Below are 20,326 nucleotides of genomic sequence, written 5' to 3'. Positions count from 1 at the left end.
TCTCAGAACCACTAATCTACTTTCTGTCTCTGTAGATTTGCTTGTTTTGGACATTTCACACAAATGGACTTGTATTAATATGTAGTCTTTTGTGATAGGCCACCTTCACTTAGTGTGATGTTTTCAAGATTCATCCATGTTGTAACAGGTGTCAGAGCATTCTTCATTTCTAGGACTGGATTATATGCCATTGTATGGATATACCATGTTTTTATTTATTCATCAGTTGGTAAACTGTTGGGTTGTTTCCACTTTGTGGCTATGGTGAGTACTGATTTTATGAACCTTGGTGTGCAAGTTTTACACAGAAATGTTTTCATTTCTCTTGAGTATGTACCTAGGTTCAGAATTGCTGAGTTTTTTTTTTTTTCCTGAAGGGCTTCATTTTTTTTCCTAAATAAATTGAAGTAAAGTTGCTTTATAACACTGTGTTAGTTTCAGGTATACAGCATAGTTACTCAGTTATACATATATCTATATCTATTCTTTTTCAGATTCTTTTCCATTATAGGTTATTACAAGATATTGAGTAGAGTTCCCTGTGCTATACAGTAGGTTCTTGTTATTTATCTGTTATATATACATAGTAATGTTTTTCTGTTAATCCCAAACTCCTAATTTATCCCCTCCTCTTCGCCTTTGATAACCATCAATTTTTTTATTTTTAGTATGTCTGTGAGTTTGTGTTGTGAATAAGTTCATTTGCATCATGTTTTTAAATTCCACATATAAGTAATAACGTGATATTTGTCTTTGTCTAATTTACTTCACTTAGTATGATAATTTCTAGGTTCATCCATGTTGCTGCAAATGGCATTATTTCATTCTTTCTTTATGGCTGAGTAATATCCCATTGTGTATACATATACCACATCTATTGAATCATCTGTTGATGGACATTTAGGTTGCTTCCGTGTCTTGGCTCTTGTAAATAGTGCTGCTGTTGGGATGCATGTCAGAATTGCTGACTTTAGTACAACTATCAGACTATTGTCTAAAGCAGCTGCACCATTCATTTTACTTTCTTAGCAGCAGTAAAGGAGGGTTCTTGTTACTCTGCATGAATGTTTTATTCCCTTTTCTTTGATTTTCAGAGCTTTCTATTTTCATTTAAAGTATTAAAATAAAATTGATGTTACTAAATATACGATTTTTATATGATATAAAACTTAGAACATGGTCAGTATGTGAAAGCAAAAGTCGCTCAGTTGTGTCTGACTCTGTGACCCCATGGACTGTACAGTCCATGGAATTCTCCAGGCCAGAATGCTGAAGTGGGTAGCGTTTCCCGTCTCCAGGGGAATCTTCCCAACGCAGGGATCCAGTCCAGGTCTGCGTTGCAGGCAGATTCTTTACCAGCTGAGCCACGAAGGAAGGGAAATGTAAGACAAAATTACAAAATTTTGTCCTAACATTTTGTGTGGTTATAGAGAAACACCAAGGTGAAGTCTGAGTTTAGCTTTACTTAAAAATTATCAGAACTGAACAATCCAGGGAGTAGTTTTATTTAGCCATGTAAAAGTTCAAAATCAAGTAAGTGTATGTACCGTAAGTTGGTGGTGTCAGACTATTTTATTTTCTAGGTCAAGAACACCTAGAAATGGCTGTTCTTTGGCTTCCCTGGAATGGTTGTTGGAAATCAGTATTAAAACTTCATCCTGTCATATTCTTCCTATTGTTTCTCTGATTTTAGGAAAAGAAACAACTTTGTTGTGATTTTTTTTTTAATCCAGTTTGGATTATCTACTTTAACAAAAATTTTTGCCGAGTGCAGGTATGACACCCATGTGTATGTATGTGTGGATTTTCTTTTTTAGTTAAAATATTGTATATGGATATGTTCACTAATTTTTATTTTCATTTTGTATAATGAGCTTGAGTGCTTATATCAGCTATTTTTATGCCTTAAGGAGAATCAGGCTGTAGCTGTTTGCATCCATGTGCTACACTGGGCAAACATGAAGTACTTTTGGGTATATTTTTTTGTCCATTTTCAGGGCACTAGATAATAAGCCTAAGAAGAAGGAAAGAAATTTCTTTTTTGGAGTTTGTATAATTTAGGTGATTCTTTGAATTCATATCTCAGTGTTGAAATGCCTGAGTGTATAGTAACATGATTAAAGCTGTTTTGAACTACTCATTTCATATGTTGTAGCATCTTTTTTATAGGAGATATTTTATGGAATAAATTACATATGTAAACATTTTTGCCATTAACTAGGTATTTTGCCAACTCCTATTACTCAGCAAGCTGGTTTGACATCTGTGGCACAGGGAACTGGAACCACATCAGCCATCACTTTCCCAGAGGAGCAGGAAGACCCTAGAATTGGTAGAGGTCAGGATGAAGCTTCAGCTGGTGGACTCTGGGGTTTTATTAAGGTAAGGGGTATTTACTTTAAAAACCGTGTGTAAGTTTTTAATTATAAAACTTAAGAGAATTTTGAAAATAAAAAAGAATAGTATAAGGAAAAATCATTGTAAAATATCTTTTTAGTCTTATTACACTTTTTCTGGGCTTCCCCGATAGCTCAGTTGGTAAAGAATCCGCCTGCCATGCAGGAGACCCCTGTTTGATTCCTTGATCCAGAAGGTCTGCTAGAGGAGGGATAGGCTACCCACTCCAGTATTCTTGGGCTTCCCTTGTGGCTCAGCTGGTAAAGATTCCACATGCCATGCGGGAGACCTGGGCTTGATTCCTGGGTTGGGAAGGATCCCCTGGAGAAGGGAAAGCCTACCCACTCCAGTATTCTGGCCTGGAGAATTCCATGGACTATATAGTCTATGGGGTTGCAAAGAGTCGAACATGACTGAGCGCCTTTCACTTTCACTATACTTTTTCTATAGTTCCTCTTAGTCTTCTGGATGTGCATATCTAGGTAGATATATCTCTTTAATTAAAAGCAAAGTGGAGTAGGGACATGTGGACACAATTTTGTGTCTTTCATTTATCTTTACTTAGTGATCATGAACATCTTCCTAGCCATAAAATATTCTTCAGTCTACTTTGCCCAGCATGTTATTCATTGCATTTATTTCCCATGTTTTATTTCACTAACCTGTTATTGGCTTTTTCTGGTTGTAATTCTTATTAATAAAATTATGATGAGCCTCTTGTATGCAAATCTTTGTGTACCTCTGCTTTATCAGAGTTAATTCCTAATAAATGTCAGTGTGAACATTTTAAAAACTACAGATATATATTGTTCTCCAGGTAAATTATAACAGAACACCCCGCTGTAAGATCTTTCACTTGCGAGAAGTGATTATTAATTGAAATATAGTATTTTCTAATTTGATAGGCAAATAATACCTTGTTTAAATTTACATTACTTTGTTACTGAATTTGAGTTTTTTTTTAACTGTGATTCTTGACCATTTGTATTTTTCTTTTGTGAAGTCTGTATTCATATTCTTTGCCCAGTTTTGAATTGGGATTACTTTCTTTAGTGACTTCATAAGAACTCTTAATATTTTATTTTATGCTGTCATACATTGCCATATTCTCCATTTTTATCATACATTTCAACTTTATTATGCTTTATTGACACAAAATCTTCTAAATTTTTGGGAGTCATTTATATGAGTTTTTTTTAAATGATAAAAATGACCTTTACCTACTACATTTTGATAATTGTTTTTTTATGGTTTCTTTTAATTTTCTTATGGCAGTATTTTTTTTACCATACCATTTGATATAGCTGATACTTTAATATATTATGGAGGTGGAAATCAAACTTACTTTTTTCCCAACCACTTAATCGAGTATTCTAAAATCATATCCCAGTGATTTGATATGTCAGCTTCATCTTAGTTACTAAATTGTGTGTGATAATGTCAGTTAGTGGGTTGTGTATTTTATTCCACTGCTCTGCCTGTCCTTGCAGCAGTACCACACTATTTTAATAATTGTAACTGTTTGTTACACTAATATTTATAAAGCCTATAATATAATATAATAAAGCCTACTCTGTGCTGAGGTGGGGATCGGAGTATCTGTTGAGTCAGATAGAAAGGTGGGTTCGCAGTCTTTGCATTCTTAAAGACAGATCAGCACTTGATTGTATAAGTTTTCTGTTTTTCTCTTCAAAATTTTTCTGTACTGGTATTTTCCATTTATTTTTCTTAACCACTTTCTTAAATGATTCCAAAGTCACTTTGTCAGTCAAGTTCCCTTCAGTATTCTGAGGGTTTGGTTGCAATTTGATTATATGTTAAACATATTTTTTGATTGTTAGGTAGTTAAGCTGATTTACAGCATTTGAGCTTTATGTATTAGAAAGATGGCATTTTTTCTACGCTTGCTTCTTTCTATCACTTTGTGCTTTTTAAACGTTTTCTTTGTGTAGGAACTATCACTTCTTTTTCTTGTTAAGAGCCTGTGTTCGCGTGTCAATTACCAGTTGTAATAGTTCAGCTGTACAGATTTTGTAAATAACTCTTCTAATGTTCAGCATAAGATGAGTTGAGAGCCTTAAATATCAATGTTATGAAGACATTTTTGTTTTGAATCACCTTAGTTTAATGGTAGTTGAGACAGGTGGAATCATGGCCTGTTAACCAGATGCAATCTCAGGAGGCATCGCTCCCTCTAAGTCTGTTTGACTGTGGGAGAAGCATAGATGAAAGGAACTCCTCAGATCTGGTTCTTTCTATCTACTAGTGTGGTTTTAAGAATTCAGAGGAATAGGTCTGACTTTTTTAAAAGTGAGAGTTTGGGAACAAGACAAATAGGAAGTAGGAAAAAAGAAAACTTTCATAGAATATAAAATATTATATATTAAAGTAATAAGTAATTTTTCTGGGAAGTAAAGATAAATTGTTTTTACTATTAGGGAACAAAATATGAGTCTTTGGAGAAACACTTGATTACAGTCTTTATTTGGGACCCTAATGGATAAGTTTTGCCTAGTCTTTTATATAGATAACTAATAATGAAATGAAGTAAAAATATATGTTTACATAGAAATGAAATTAACATATATGCATACACACATGCTTATATACAATAAACATACTTTCAAGGTCAGTGCTGCTTGAAATGGGGTCTGTTGGTTGCTGTCAATCCACAATGAGATAAAGAGAAGTTGAGAGGAAGTGTTTTGAAATTTCATAGCAATTTGACGTTGCCATAGCCTTATTTTTCTTACACTTTAGAGAAGCATAGGTCTGCAGTGCATTGGAAACTTAAAGTTTGTTTCACCATCACAGTGATTTTTGCTTAGAATGTGTATTCACATGTGAATTTGTTCTGTGCAGGGTGTGGCTGGGAACCCTATGGTGAAATCTGTGCTCGATAAAACAAAACATTCGGTAGAAAGCATGATTACAACGCTGGACCCTGGCATGGCTCCGTATATCAGTATGTACTTAAACTAGAGCAGCATCTGCCATGTAAAGTATGTGCTCATGTCAGCCACTGAGTGTAATCCTATAGGTCTTATAATCAGTGGCAATCCTATGTTCTTACGTTGATTGTTAGTCTTGGTGCTTTTAATTCATGTTTTCCTTAGTCATTAAAATTTTTGAAAACTTCACAGCACGAACTTTGCAGTAGTAAAAATTTGAATTATTAGTATACTTGCTGATTTTAATTATAAATATGGTTAGTGTTGCTTTATATGAATTTTACTATCACTATGGACATTTGAAGTGTTGCTTTGTTCATATTTGGCTTTTGACATTTCTTCAGTTACCTACTTTAATTACATGTGGTTATGTGTAACTCAGGAATAAACTTTTTAGAGGCTGTTAATCTGTTTACTAATAATATCTCATTACTGAGGTTTGCTAGGGAAGCTATTTTAATTTTAACCACCTTAGAACCCTCATTACCAAGAATTTTCCAGATGGTTAATGTACATATCCAATAAGTGAAATAACATAATCTCTCAGCAGGATTTATGACCAATTATTAGTAAATCTATTGAAGATAATAATTTAGTGGCCAAAGCTGTGCACCAGGTACTTGAACAGAGATTTTTCAGTAGCAATAAAAAGTTAATAACTTTCTCAAGTCTTGAGTCTCTTGATAATTGACTGTCTAGTAAATGTCAAAAGACAAGACCTCCTAATGGTAAGTACCATTTATTAAATATGATCTGCCAAATACTTATTCTCATAAGAGATCTGCAAGCTAGGTGTTATTTTCCTCAAGTTTTAGATGAGGAACTTGTGTTCAGAGAAATTTATTATTATTCTCTGTCATACAGCTTGGTGGAGCTAACAGCCACTTTGCTTCCCTTTAAGTAGAAAATTGAATCAAAGAATTCAGCTGGATTGGTCTCCGTGTTTCTAATTGTCACGATTTAGAATTGGACCCTACCATATATATTGATTTTATATATTCATAGTAATCAAGTTTGATATAATTTGTAGTATATATATTCTTTTCACAGGATCTTATTTTTAATGAGAAAAAAAAAATTAGCATTTTTGGAGCTCTTGTTGTTTTAATGGGTATTGTGTTAGACCCATTACCTATTTGAAGCATTTACCTTATTAATCCTTAGAGCAAGCTCTGTGAGGTGGCAGGAATTTTTCTATAAGGAAACAAGCTCCGTGACCTCCCCAAGGTAACAGAGCTAGTAAATGATAAAATCGGGACTCAAACCCAAGAGTTTCCTCAGGCCTAGTACTCTGCATGACATCTAGAAAAAGGGGAAAAAAAAAAAGGAGAGAAAGATACAAAATGAAATTTCTTTTATTAGCAGATAAAAAGCAGTAAGACTTGAGTGTGAAAAAGCTATTGACAGCAAAAACTAGACCATTTGGATCTAACAAAACTCTAGCGGAACTTAACCATCTTTTTATACAAATATTGTAGAAATCACTATAACAATTTCAAATGTATCAAGAAAGCATAGGAACTATTAGAAATGGATTTTAACACAGTTTAAGTTTCTATATTTTTTTTTAATGAGCTGTCTTTATAATCATTAAAAGTGACATGAGTCATCACAAACTGAACAGCTTTTTGAGCTGAAGCCTAATGGAACAGTACTTTGCTTGGGTCAAGAGCTATATCCCACATGGAGGGGAAAAAAGACATATTCTTTTTCTTTCCTATGTAACCCATTGCTTTTAGGTTTTGATGACTTAAGAGATTCCAATAAAGATGGGATCTGTGGAACATTATTCCAATCAGGAAAAAGTCCATAATAAAAAGCTCAGATATTTGGAAAATACTTTCAGCTGCTCCAAAAGACACTTACTAAGGAACAGCATAGTGTTGTTTCAAGAGCAAAATGTTTCACAGCTTTTTTGAGAAATCTCAGAACAAGATGTTAGATGACAGGGTGAAGTGTGTGTGCTTACTTCACATGGTAGAGTCAAAATGTACAGGCCTAGGGTGGAGTCCTGATATCATTGCTAAGTAGCTGTGTTACCTTGGGCAAGACCTTGTTGGCCTCAGTTTCTCAGCCAATTAAGAGGTTAATCTATATCTTACGTCGTTTTGCCAGGTTGGTACTAATTATGTCATAAAATGTTAGTGCATGTAGTAATTACGAGAATTTCATTAATTTGAATTTTTCTTCTGGTCTTTTTAGAATCTGGAGGTGAACTGGATATTGTAGTGACCTCGAATAAAGAAGTAAAAGTTGCTGCCGTCCGAGACGCCTTCCAGGAGGTCTTCGGCCTCGCTGTGGTTCTAGGGGAAGCCGGGCAGTCCAACATTGCCCCACAGCCAGTGGGCTACGCAGCGGGATTAAAAGTGAGTAATAGAGCATCTGTTTAGGATATGGAAACTGCTGGCTTATTTTTTCATAATTCTGACGATAATTCTATGGTCTCTGTGGAGTTGTTGGGTTTTTACATACTGAACTACTGATTTGGTTTTTAATTGGACAACTCTCTAGTGTTACAACGATAGTGGAATTTTAAAGAAACCTAAAAATGTGTTTTGATTAGTGGGAGCAGGGTTTTAAATTTACCTGGCGAGTCCCCCTTTTCTCTTGTACTTGGTAAGAGGAACTCAGCCACTCACCGAAAAATCTTTCTTAGCTTGCTTACTTTGAGTCTTCTCTTTCTTTGTCCTTTTAACTGATTTACCTTAGAGACCCAACTACCTGGCAAGTTATAGGCACAATGCCTGGGTATAACCAGAGTGTGCCAGGGTCTCACCAGCATGTAGAAACCTATTAAATCTTATAACGCACTCACCAAAAGTAAGACACTGCTGTACTTTTTGGTAAAGGAAGATGACCTTGTGATTGCATGTGCAGGTGTCTATAATCCTTACATGATAGTGGCAGATGATAGAATGGCTTACTTTGAAGACAGATTTCATACACTTGCATACTCACACCTCCACTTGAATCTCACATACTTGGTCTTCTGGCCTATAATCATTAAAAACAAACAAACAAAAAACTGTCGGTTATCCAAACCAATCCTATTACCATACTAGACGTAGTCCCCCTTAGCCTTCTAGGTGCTAAGTTTGGAGAGTTCTGCCCTCCCTCTCATACATGTTTTATCATCACCATCAGTATACAGACATGCAAGAACAAGTGAACAGTTCATCAGCGTACAAACACTGCTTCCACCTTAAAAAGAAAAACCAAAGAAAACCTTAGTTTTTTTACCCCTGTTTCCCCATCACCTCCTACCTTAGCTTTTTGCTTCATTTTGCAGCAAAACTTCCAGAGTTACCAACACTTTTATCTCTAGTTCTTTGCTTCATATTGTCTTAACAGTCCCCTCAGTCAGGGTGTCACCTCCCACCACTCTACTGAGGATGTGCTATCAAGGTCACCAGTGTAGTTCCATCTTCTTTGCTCTAGCATGGGCTTTAAGACTCCTCCGTAATGTCTTTAATGCTCACGGATGCCACACTTGGTTTCCTCCCTGCCTCTCTAGTTCCTTTCTGCTTTCTTTGTCGGCGCCTCCTTTTCTCCGCAGCCTCTTGATGATCTCTCTCCCCTCATCTGTGTTCACTGTCCTGGTGATCTCATCCAGTCCCATGGCTTTGAATAGCTGCTGTGTGCTGACAGATTTGAGTTTATGTCTCCAGCATAGACCTCTCATGTAAACTAGGTTTATATAAAAGTTGCCTTTTTGACACCTTCACCTGAATGTCTCAATACATCTAGTCCTCAACTACTTTTCTTTCCTTCTGATCTGTTTCCCCAAGATTTCTCCATCTCAGTTGATGACATCTGTGTCCTTTCATTTTCTCAGGTGAGAAACCTGGAGTCATCCTTGAGTTCTCTCCTTACCCATGTCCAACTCATCAAGAAATCTTGTTCACTATACGTTCAAAATACATCCAGCATCTGACTGCTTGTCAGTGTCTTCATTGCCCCCACCCTGGGTAAAGCCATCACAAGGTCTTGCTGAAATCTTGCATTCACCTTCTAACAGGTCGTCAGTTTCTACCCTTGTAGCCCTGTAGGTTATCTTCAACAGAGGAGCCAGGATAATTCTTTCAGCACACTAGGTCAACTTTTCAGAACTTTGTTTCCCTTAGTATAAAAATCCAAATTTCTTACCGTGGTTTCCACAGCACCATATGACCTGGCTGAACTGGCCTGTTTTTGTTTTTTGTTTTTTTTCCTGATTGAAGTATAGTTGATTTTCATTGTTCCTGGTGTATAGTAAAATAATTCAGTTATACCATATATATGTGTGTGTGTATTCTCTTTTAGATTCTTTTCCATTATAGGTTATTAGAAGATACTGAGTATAGTTCCCTGTGCTATACAGTAGGTTCTTATTGTTTATTTGTTTTGTATATATATAGTGTGTATCTGCTAATCCCAAAATGAAAGTGAAAGTGAAGTCAGTTGTGTCTAACTCTTTGTGACCCCATGGACTGTAGCCTATCAGGCTCCTCAGTCCATGGGATTTTCCAGGCAAGAGTACTGGAGTGGGCTGCCATTTCTTTCTCCAAGGGATCTTCCCAATTCAGGGACCGAACCTGGGTCTCCTGCATTGCATACAGACACTTCACCATCTGAGCCACCAGGGAAGCCTAATCCCAAACTCCTAATTTATTCCACATCCCCTTTCTTCTTTGGTAACCATAAGTTTGTTTTCTATATCTGTGAATCTGTTTCTGTTTTGTAAATAAGTTCATTTGTACTTTTTTTTTTTTAATTTCACATAAGCAATATCATGTTTTTCTTTCTCTGATTTACTTCACTTCGTGTCATAATCTTTTAGGTCTATCATTTTGCTGCAAATGGCAGTGCCACATCTTATTTATCCATTCATCTATTGATGAACATTGGGGTGTATGTATCTTTTCAAGATAGAGTTTTTTTGTCTTTTCCAGATATATGCCCAGGAGTGGGGTTGCTGAATCATATGGTAATGCTGTTTGTAAGTTTTTAGGAAGCCTCCATACTATTCTCACAGTGGCAACACCAGTGGCCTTCTGTTGTTCCTCTGGCTTCGTCTCTAGTCTTCCCCCTTGCTCACTCCATGCCAGCTGTATTGGCCTCCTTGCAGGTCTTATCCTTGTCTAACAGGCTGCTCTCTTGCAGCCTTTCCACTAGCTCTCTGTGAGACACTTTTCTCACATACCTACTTGGTTGGCTCCCTAACCTCCTTCTAGTCCTCAAGTCTTCCCTGTGCAGCGAGGCCTGTCCTGACTGCCTGGTTTACTACTGCAGGCTGCTCCCACTGATCCTGCACTCCTGATCCCTCTAACCCTCCTTTTTGTTTTTCCTCCTATAGCATTCAGCATTTTCTGATCTACTATATAATTTATATTATTTTTATTTTTAATGCTTTTTTTCCCACTAGAATTTAAGTTCTACAGGAGTATAGATCTTTGTTTTATTTACAGATATGAACTCTTAGAATACTGCCTTGTTTTGTTTTTTTTTTTTTTAAATGAATATCTAGCAGCCTTACTGAGGTAATTTGGTATCAAGCCACAAACAGTACAATTGAAAGTGCAAGGGTAAACTTTTAAAAGTAAACAGTCTAATGCAAAAGACGTTTTCACTCTGGGAGCTGTTTCAAAGTTTGGGGTAAACAAACCTTACCAGAACAGATATTTCCCTTAAGAGAGCTCTAGCTGCCCGTCTGCTGCCATGCTGTGATAGTGCCTTTGCCATCAGACAGCACACTGTCTTCACACTTGTCTCTGTGCGCTTCTGGTGAGACACAAAGACTCTGCAAGGTCGAGGTAGACCCAGAGAGTTTTTAGGAACTCAGCTTCTCCTTCCTCAGTTTCCACATGTGTTGTTCTTTCCTAAAATGTTCTGACTGAATACGTACTTGTAATGGAATCTCCTTTCTCATCTCCTCTTTATAAGCTCTGCCCTCTCCCAGTAGAAAATAAACACATATCTCATGTCCCCAGATTACCTCAGAACATTAAATCCTCCCGAGTGTCATCCAAAGGGACAATTCCAAATAACGTTTTGGATGTTATGGATGCAAATGACACAGTGACTCAGTAAAATCTTCTGGCAAGTCATGTGGTTTCTGATTGTTCTGGAAAAAAACAGAAAAAGGACCAGATAAAGTTGTCAGCTGATAAGTCGTTAATACTTTCTAATGATAGATCACTACATGATTTTTGGAATGTAACTCAGAATTTCATGGTTTTTAAGGCTTGAGTCTTCAATATTTTGTTGTGCTAAATATCATTACATCAAAGATATTTCAGATAACTAGATACTGAACTTGAAAGGCTGATGGAGATTTTTTTCTGTAAAAACCTAATTTTATGAACATAGTTTAGTTTATGTTGTGATTTTGCTATTATTTGACAGATTTGTTTTAGTATTGGTTTTTGCCCTTCAAATTTAGACATCGTTTCCTTTTCCACAGTCTTTAATACAAGCTTCAAATTCATTGAAACTGATATAAATATCAAACTAATTTGTAATTTTATCAGTTGTTTATTTTGGGTACACTAGAGGGAGCTAATGAGAAGAAAATAAAGCAGAGTATTAAAATTTCAAACCAGATTTTTTTCTATCCATCTGCTTTTATTTGAAGTGAATGGTTTTTTGAACTAAACCTAAGTTTTCCTTTATGCATATGAAATTGTTTCAGTTCAGTTCAGTTGCTCAGTCGTGTCTGACTGTGACCCCATGGACTGCAGCATGCCAGGCCTGCCCGTCCATCACCAACTCCCAGAGCCTGCTCACACTCATGTCCATTGAGTAGATGATGCCATCCAACCATCTCATCCTCTGTCATCCCCTTCTCCTCCTGCCTTCAATCCTTGCCATCATCAGGGTCTTTTCAAATGAGTCAGTTTGCATCAGGTGGCCAAAATATTGGCATTTCAGCTTCAGCATCAGTCCTTTCAATGAATATTCAGGACTGATTTCCTTTAGGATGGTCCGGTTAGATCTCCTTGCAGTCCAAGTGACTCTCAAGAGTCTTCTCCAACACCACAGTTCAAAAGCATCAATTCTTCGGCACTCAGCTTTTTATAGTCCAACTCTCAAATCCATAGATGACTATTGGATAAACCATAGCTTTGACTAGGCAGACCTTTGTTGGCAAAGTAATGTCTTTGCTTTTTAATATGTTGTCTAGGTTGGTCATAACATTTCTTCCAAGGAGCAAGCATCTTTACATTTCATGGCTGGAGTCACCATCTGCAGTGATTTTGGAGCCCAAAAAATAAAGTCTGTCACTGTTTCCATTGTTTCCCCATCTATTTGCCATAAAGTGATGGGACCAGGTGCCATGATCTTAGTTTTCTGAATGCTGAGTTTTTAGCCAACTTTTTCACTCTCCTCTTTCACTTTCATCAAGAGGCTCTTTAGTTCTTCGCTTTCTGCCATAAGGGTGGTGTCATCTGTATATCTGAGGTTATTGATATTTCTCCCAGCAATCTTGATTCTAGCTTGTGCTTCATCCAGCCTGGAATTTCACGTGATGTACTCTGCATATAAGTTAAATAAGCAGGGTGACAATACACAGCCTGCCAGTTCTAACTGTTGCTTCCTGACCTGTGTACAGATTTCTCAGGAGGCAGATCAGGTGGTCTGGTATTCCCATATCTTGAAGAATTTTCCACAGTTTATTGTGATCCACACAGTCAAAGGCTGTGGCATAGTCAGTAAAGCAGAAGTAGATGTTGTTCTGGAACTCTCTTGATTTTTTGATGTAAGGAAATTAATCAGCCATAATTAAAGTTAGGAAGCTCCCAAGACTTCTCTAATGCTAAGTATTACTTTTACTGAAAAACCAAGTATATTTATGACCACTGTCTTATAGGTTATATTCAACAGACATGTTGTTACTATCCATTAGAAATTATGAAGAAGTGTGGAATCCAAGTTGCTTAGTTTAAGCTCTCAGAGCACAGTGTAACCTCTAGAGGCCTTTCTGCATCTTATTTCAGTTCTGAGATAATTACTTCAAATTAACCAAGCCTTTAAACTACCTAGTTTTTTATTCTCCTTCACTGCTAAGTTCCCTGGTAGCTCAGACGGTGAAGCATCTGCCTACAATGTGGGAGACCAAGTTCGATCCCTGGGTCAGGAAGATCCTCTGGAGAAGGAGATGGCAACCCACTCTAGTACTCTTGCCTGGAAAATGCCATGGATGGAGGAGCCTGGTAGGCTATAGTCCATGGGCTCACAAAGAGTCAGACATGAGTGAGTGACTTCACTTTCACTGCTGAAAAATAAAATTAAAATTCCCTTTTCAAAACATGGGACTAATATTAAAGTGTCTCTACTTGTGACTCTAAAAGATGTGCATTTAAGTAAATGCTGTGGTCAGAGGAGGAGAGAGGCTGATTTACCTGCTCTGCATATTCTGGATTCCATGAATAAAAACAAGAAGTAAACTTGTCTTCCCAGCTCACCATCCTATCTTTCATAGGTGCTAATTCAGTTCAGGTAAATATTTTGTGAACCTTATGCAGTATAAGCCCTGTGCTATAGGGTAGTTAAAAATGAACTGACTGAGTTTCTGTTTCCTTGGGAGCATGAAATCTAGGACTATTTTTTAATGGTACATAGTTGAGATACCATCTTTAAAAAGTTGCGAATGAATCTCTATAAACAGCCCACTAAGCCCTGTATAGCTTTTACTGAATTAACATTTCTTTAAACATTTTTAGAATAAAAATTAGTCATAACTACCTTTTGGGAGGAGTGAATTAGGCAGATGTACTGTATCCTATACAAAGAATTAAGTTCATCTTAGCTGTTGTATTTTCTTCCAAATTCAGAAGTGATCTCCACATTCAATTTGGTGATGCCTAACGTTAGTGCTGTAGGCCTTTAGAAGCCCTTGATGTTTCTCTTGTTCACTTTTTCATGTTGTAAGTTCTTACTGAGTACCTGTTAAGTTAGATGTTGTGCTAGGTAGCCGAGATTCAAGAGTAAGCAGAAATACAGCTTGATTCCATTGTAGTTTAAATCACATCTTCTTTCATCTTTCATGTTTAGTAACTAATGACAAGTTGGTTTACATGTTCTCACTTCCTTTTTTTTATTTGTCTCTGAAATAAATTCTATTGTTTCTAAAAGTACCCTGGCTTTCTTAATTTTTGTTTTTGAAGAATTGATCTCATAATCTCATTCACTGCTTAGTGCTGCTGTTCATGATAAAAATAGGTGTATTATCCATGACTAGTTTTACTCAGAAGTGTTTTATGTAGCTTTTTGAACTCATTCTCATATCATTTATGAGTACTTGTATGAAGCGATTAAAATGAAAGTAGTAAATGGCAGCCTTGTCCTTGCTAATCCAGCTTTTAGTTTCCTACTACAGATATATATTTCATTCATGATTTTTGAGTTATCTGTATAGTATTCTCAGCCCCTCAGTTTTATTTCATAAATGGCAATTATTTTCTTGATTAAGCTTTGGTGTAATGAATACACTGCAGTTAAAAAAACTGTCATTTTGGTGCATATTTTAAAAGTGAAGTCGCTTATTTGTGTCCAACTCTTTGCAACCCCATGGACTGTAGCCTACCATGCTCCTCCATCCATGGTCATATATATAAAAGGACTCAGAAGAGAAAAAAACATATTTACTATTGATAAGATTGCTTACCTAGAAAAATTTGAGAGAATCAACCAAAGAAGTACTAGGATTGAAACATTTAAGATGGCCTCTTGCCAGAGGCCATTAAAAAACATTAAAAAACACCTAGTTTTCTTATATTAGTAATAACCAATTAGACCATGGAATATAAAATTATTCATTCCACAATAGCAACCAAAATAATAATGCATATAGGAATAACTTGGAGGATGTGTTGCAGACTATCAGTACTAAGGGGAATATGAGTGAGCCTCTTCACTATTTACTCTCTGTTGTTCTGTATGTTTTCATGTTTATAATGAGTATATATGTATTTGGGTATAAATGTATACACATATTACTTATATAATCAATTAGCATATTTAATACTGATTAACTTGAAATAGTTTCTAATATACGCTGTTTCTATTCAGGGTGCCCAGGAACGGATAGATAGTTTGCGTCGAACTGGAGTGATTCATGAAAAACAGACTGCTGTGTCAGTAGAAAACTTCATAGCAGAATTGCTTCCTGACAAGTAAGAGGCTTTTTTTTTTTTTAAAAGCATAGTTATAATTGTTTTTTTCTTTTTTTTTTTTTAAATTTTATTTTATTTTTAAACTTTACAATATTGTATTAGTTTTGCCAAATATCGAAATGAATCCGCCACAGGTATACCCGCGTTCCCTATCCTGAACCCTCCACCCTCCTCCCTCCCCTCCCCTCCCTCTGGGTCGTCCCAGTGCACCAGCCTCAAGCATCCAGTACCGTGCATCGAACCTGGACTGGCGACTCGTTTCATACATGATATTATACATGTTTCAATGCTATTTTCCCAAATCTCCCCAACCTCTCCCTCTCCCACAGAGTCCATAAGACTGATCTATACATCGGTGTCTCTTTTGCTGTCTCGTACACAGGGTTATTGTTTCCATCTTTCTAAATTCCATATATATGCGTTAGTATACTGTATTGGTGTTTTTCTTTCTGGCTTACTTCACTCTGTATAATAGGTTCCAGTTTCATCCACCTCATTAGAACTGATTCAAATGTATTCTTTTTAATGGCTGAGTAATACTCCATTGTGTATATGTACCACAGCTTTCTTATCCATTCATCTGTTGATGGGCATCTAGGTTGCTTCCATGTCCTGGCTATTATAAACAGTGCTGCGATGAACATTGGGGTACACGTGTCTCTTTCCCTTCTGGTTTCCTCAGTGTGTATGCCCAGCAGTGGGATTGCTGGATCATAAGGCAGTTCTATTTCCAGTTTTTTAAGGAATCTCCACACTGTTCTCCATAGTGGCTGTATTAGTTTGCATTCCCACCAACAGTGCAAGAGAGTTCCCTTCTCTCCACACCCTCTCCAGCATTTATTGCTTGTAGACTTATGGATTGCAGCCATTCTGACTGGCGTGAAATGGTACCTCATAGTGGTTTTGATTTGCATTTCTCTGATAATGAGTGATGTTGAGCATCTTTTCATGTGTTTGTTAGCCATCTGTATGTCTTCTTTGGAGAAATGTCTATTTAGTTCTTTGGCCTATTTTTTGATTGGGTCATTTATTTTTCTGGAGTTGAGCTGTAGGAGTTGCTTGTATATTTTTGAGATTAGTTATTTGTCAGTTGCTTCATTTGCTATTATTTTCTCCCATTCTGAAGGCTGCCTTTTCACCTTGCTAATAGTTTCCTTTGTTGTGCAGAAACTTTTAAGTTTAATTAGGTCCCATTTGTTTATTTTTGCTTTTATTTCCAATATTCTGGGAGGTGGGTCATAGAGGATCCTGCTGTGATGTATGTCGGAGAGTGTTTTGCCTATGTTCTCCTCTAGGAGTTTTATAGTTTCTGGTCTTACATTGAGATCTTTAATCCATTTTGAGTTTATTTTTGTGTATGGTGTTAGAAAGTGTTCTAGTTTCATTCTTTTACAAGTGGTTGACCAGATTTCCCAGCACCACTTGTTAAAGAGGTTGTCTTTAATCCATTGTATATTCTTGCCTCCTTTGTCAAAGATAAGGTGTCCATATGTGCGTGGATTTATCTCTGGGCTTTCTATTTTGTTCCATTGATCAATATTTCTGTCTTTGTTCCAGTACCATACTGTCTTGATAACTGGCTTTGTAGTAGAGCCTGAAGTCAGGCAGGTTGATTCCTCCAGTTCCATTCTTCTTTCTCAAGATAGCTTTGGCTATTCGAGGTTTTTTGTATTTCCATACAAATTGTGAAATTATTTGTTCTAGCTCTGTGAAGAATACTGTTGGTAGCTTGATAGGGATTGCATTGAATCTATAAATTGCTTTGGGTAGTATACTCATTTTCACTATATTGATTCTTCCAATCCATGAACATGGTATATTTCTCCATCTATTAGTGTCCTCTTTGATTTCTTTCACCAGTGTTTTATAGTTTTCTATATATAGGTCTTTGGTTTCTTTAGGTAGATATATTCCTAAGTATTTTATTCTTTCCATTGCAATGGTGAATGGAATTGTTTCCTTAATTTCTCTTTCAGTTTTCTCATTATTAGTGTATAGGAATGCAAGGGATTTCTGTGTGTTGATTTCATATCCTGCAACTTTACTATAATCATTGATTAGTTCTAGTAATTTTCTGGTGGAGTCTTTAGGGTTTTCTATGTAAAGGATCATGTCATCTGCAAACAGTGAGAGTTTTACTTCTTCTTTTCCAATTTGGATTCCTTTTATTTCTTTTTCTGCTCTGATTGCTGTGGCCAACACTTCCAAAACTATGTTGAATAGTAATGGTGAAAGTGGGCACCCTTGTCTTGTTCCTGACTTTAGAGGAAATGCTTTTAATTTTTCACCATTGAGGATAATGTTTGCTGTGGGTTTGTCATATATAGCTTTTATTATGTTGAGGTATGTTCCTTCTATTCCTTGTTTTTTTCTTGCAAAGAGAACTTTCATGACAAGATCTTTTCATCTTTTAGCAGCTTTCAAATATGCAAAATTCATGATTAATCCCACGCTGTACATTACATCTTCATGACTTATTTTGGAAGGCAGCTATGCTCACCACTATACCACCAACGCACACTATGACTTATTTTATACCTGGAACTTTGTACCTTTTAATCCCCTTCATCCATTTTACCCTGTCTCCCACTCCTGCCTCTGCATCCACCAGTCTGTCCTTTGTATCTGTGAATTTACTTCCCCACCTCCACAGGTAAGGGAGAGCCTATGGTATTTATCTTTCTCTGACTTACTTTAATTACCTTAATTCCATCCATATTATTGCAGATGGCAGGGTTTTCCTTCTTTTTTAATGGAATAAGATACTATTTTATATCCGCATGCATATAAATATATATACCACACCACATGTATATATATACGTGTGTGTGTTTGAATGTGTATACATAAATCACATTTTGTTTTTCATGGACACACACTTAGGTTGCTGCCATGCCTCGGTGGTTGGAAATAATGCTGCCATGCTTCGGTCTTAGTAGATTGTGTGTGTTTTTAGGAATTTATGCATTTCTTCTAGGTTGTCCAGTTTGTTGGACAACAGACTGTTGTTTGTTTATAATGGGTTCAGTGAGTGGCTTATTATATTTCCCTTAGGAGCAAAAATAGAATTGCTCACACTGAATATCTAGTAAAAAATGTATCTTACTTTAGAACCAGACAGAAAATATGTTATGGCCTAGCTATATCATCTCATTAGTCATGTGACCTGTGTAGCCTAGCTCACATTTCTACTCTTATTTTCTCCTTTTTAATTATAAAATTTACATTGTGTTGCCTGAATTCTAAGACTGTGTTAATTATCAATTAAATAAGATAGAATGGTGTAGCTTTGACTTGGATGCTGACTTCCATAACAAACACAAACAGCTATCATCTTGCATAGCTGTTCAGAGTAATGGGAGGTCTGGCAGGATGGCCTGGAGGCAGTCACCAGGTTTGAGTTCTGTTGAGCACTGCCTCTCATCTATGTAGGTTGGGAAAAAACCTCTAACAGCATAATTTGTCATTGTTTTTGAGGGCATTAAACTTTTAATGGATGGATTTTTTGATTAGAGAATTTTTTTAATTTGCAGAATTGTCTTATATTAAAATAACTTCCAACTGTTGAGAGCTACCTTCTTCCTATTTACCGTGTGATTTTGTTGCTTTTGGGCTTCCCTTGTGGCTCAGCTAGTAAAGAATCAGCCTGAAATGTGGAAGACCTGGGTTGTATCCCTGAGTTGGGAAGATCCCCTGGAGAAGGGAACGGCTACCCCCTCCAGTATTCTGGCTTGGTGCAGTCCACGGGGTCGCAAAGAGTTGGACATGACTGAGCGACTTTGACTCATGTAATTTTTGTTTTAGTATTGAGTAACACTGTGCTTAGTACTTTGTAGCTATAGTGTACAAAATGTACTCCAACTTTGAGGGTCTATTATAGACCAGGTGGGAGAGAAAATGTATACACAGATAAACAGTTTTAAGTGACTCTGTAAGTGTGTAAATCTTTACTTATAGGAAATGTTACATACATGTTCACTGGAAATAATTTGATGTGGAATAGTGTCAGATAAGGAGAAGGCATTGGCACCCCACTCCAGTACTCTTGCCTGGAAAATCCCATGGATGGAGGAGCCTGGTAGGCTGCAGTCCTTGGTGTCACTAAGAGTCGGGGATGACTGAGAGACTTCATTTTCACTTTTCACTTTCATGCATTGGAGAAGGAAATGGCAACCCACTCCAGTGTTCTTGCCTGGAGAATCCCAGGGACAGAGGAGCCTAGTGGGCTGCCATCTATGGGGTCGCACAGAGTCGGACACGACTGAAGCGACTTAGCAGTAGCAGCAGCAGTGTCAGATAAGAGTCATGAATAGTTAGTACTTGAACTGAAGTTTGAAGAGTAGTTAAAATTTGGATAAGTGAAAAAGAATAGGTAGGACAGGCTATGTGGAAGAAGAGTGTAAAGATGATTAAGACACATTTAGGTGTCAGATTATATCAGCTTGGCTAAACATTGTTGGATAGAAAGTCAGGTGTAGTCTGGGGACAGACTGAGGAGCTTTGAATATTCAGTTGGGAAGTTTGAACTTTCTGTATAAGCACGAAGCAACAATCCACTGATCATTATTATTTCATTTTTTCCCCTCGATTAACCTTTTAATATTGATGTAAGGGTTACCTTAGAGATTCCATCATGCCTTTTCCATGTATTACATTATAGTACAAATTATGACTGTTGATAATACAATTTACCCCCTACATCTTGTGCAGTATTGTAAGTTATCTTAATTGTGCATATATTTTAAACTCAAGATATTGTTAGTATTCTGTGCATTCTGTTCACTTACATTGATTCTTTGAAGACCGTCCTTCATTTTTGGTTTT

The 20,326-nt window shown here is 36.7% G+C and overlaps 1 protein-coding gene and 1 long non-coding RNA gene across 2 annotated transcripts in view; one reads left to right on the top strand and one right to left on the bottom strand.

The window, feature by feature from the left end:
- Positions 1 to 20,326, top strand: part of PRRC1 (proline rich coiled-coil 1) — a 49,313-nt gene that overhangs the window by 12,192 nt on the left and 16,795 nt on the right. Inside the window, exons 4-7 of the mRNA XM_061422906.1 lie at positions 2,222 to 2,382; positions 5,260 to 5,362; positions 7,551 to 7,714; positions 15,399 to 15,502. Coding sequence (XP_061278890.1) covers positions 2,222 to 2,382; positions 5,260 to 5,362; positions 7,551 to 7,714; positions 15,399 to 15,502 — 532 coding nt within the window. The remainder of the gene's footprint in view (positions 1 to 2,221; positions 2,383 to 5,259; positions 5,363 to 7,550; positions 7,715 to 15,398; positions 15,503 to 20,326) is intronic.
- Positions 5,257 to 20,326, bottom strand: part of LOC133250984 (uncharacterized) — a 301,920-nt gene continuing 286,850 nt past the window's right edge. Inside the window, exons 4-6 of the long non-coding RNA XR_009737471.1 lie at positions 11,323 to 11,451; positions 8,164 to 8,342; positions 5,257 to 6,650 (exon numbers count right to left, since the gene is read on the bottom strand). This is a non-coding gene — a long non-coding RNA (uncharacterized LOC133250984). The remainder of the gene's footprint in view (positions 6,651 to 8,163; positions 8,343 to 11,322; positions 11,452 to 20,326) is intronic.

This window comes from Bos javanicus, chromosome 7, assembly GCF_032452875.1.
Source record: "Bos javanicus breed banteng chromosome 7, ARS-OSU_banteng_1.0, whole genome shotgun sequence".
Classification (NCBI taxonomy): Eukaryota; Metazoa; Chordata; class Mammalia; order Artiodactyla; family Bovidae; genus Bos; species Bos javanicus.
Note: the sequence above shows the minus strand (reverse complement) of the source record. Positions and strands in the feature narration are given on the sequence as shown.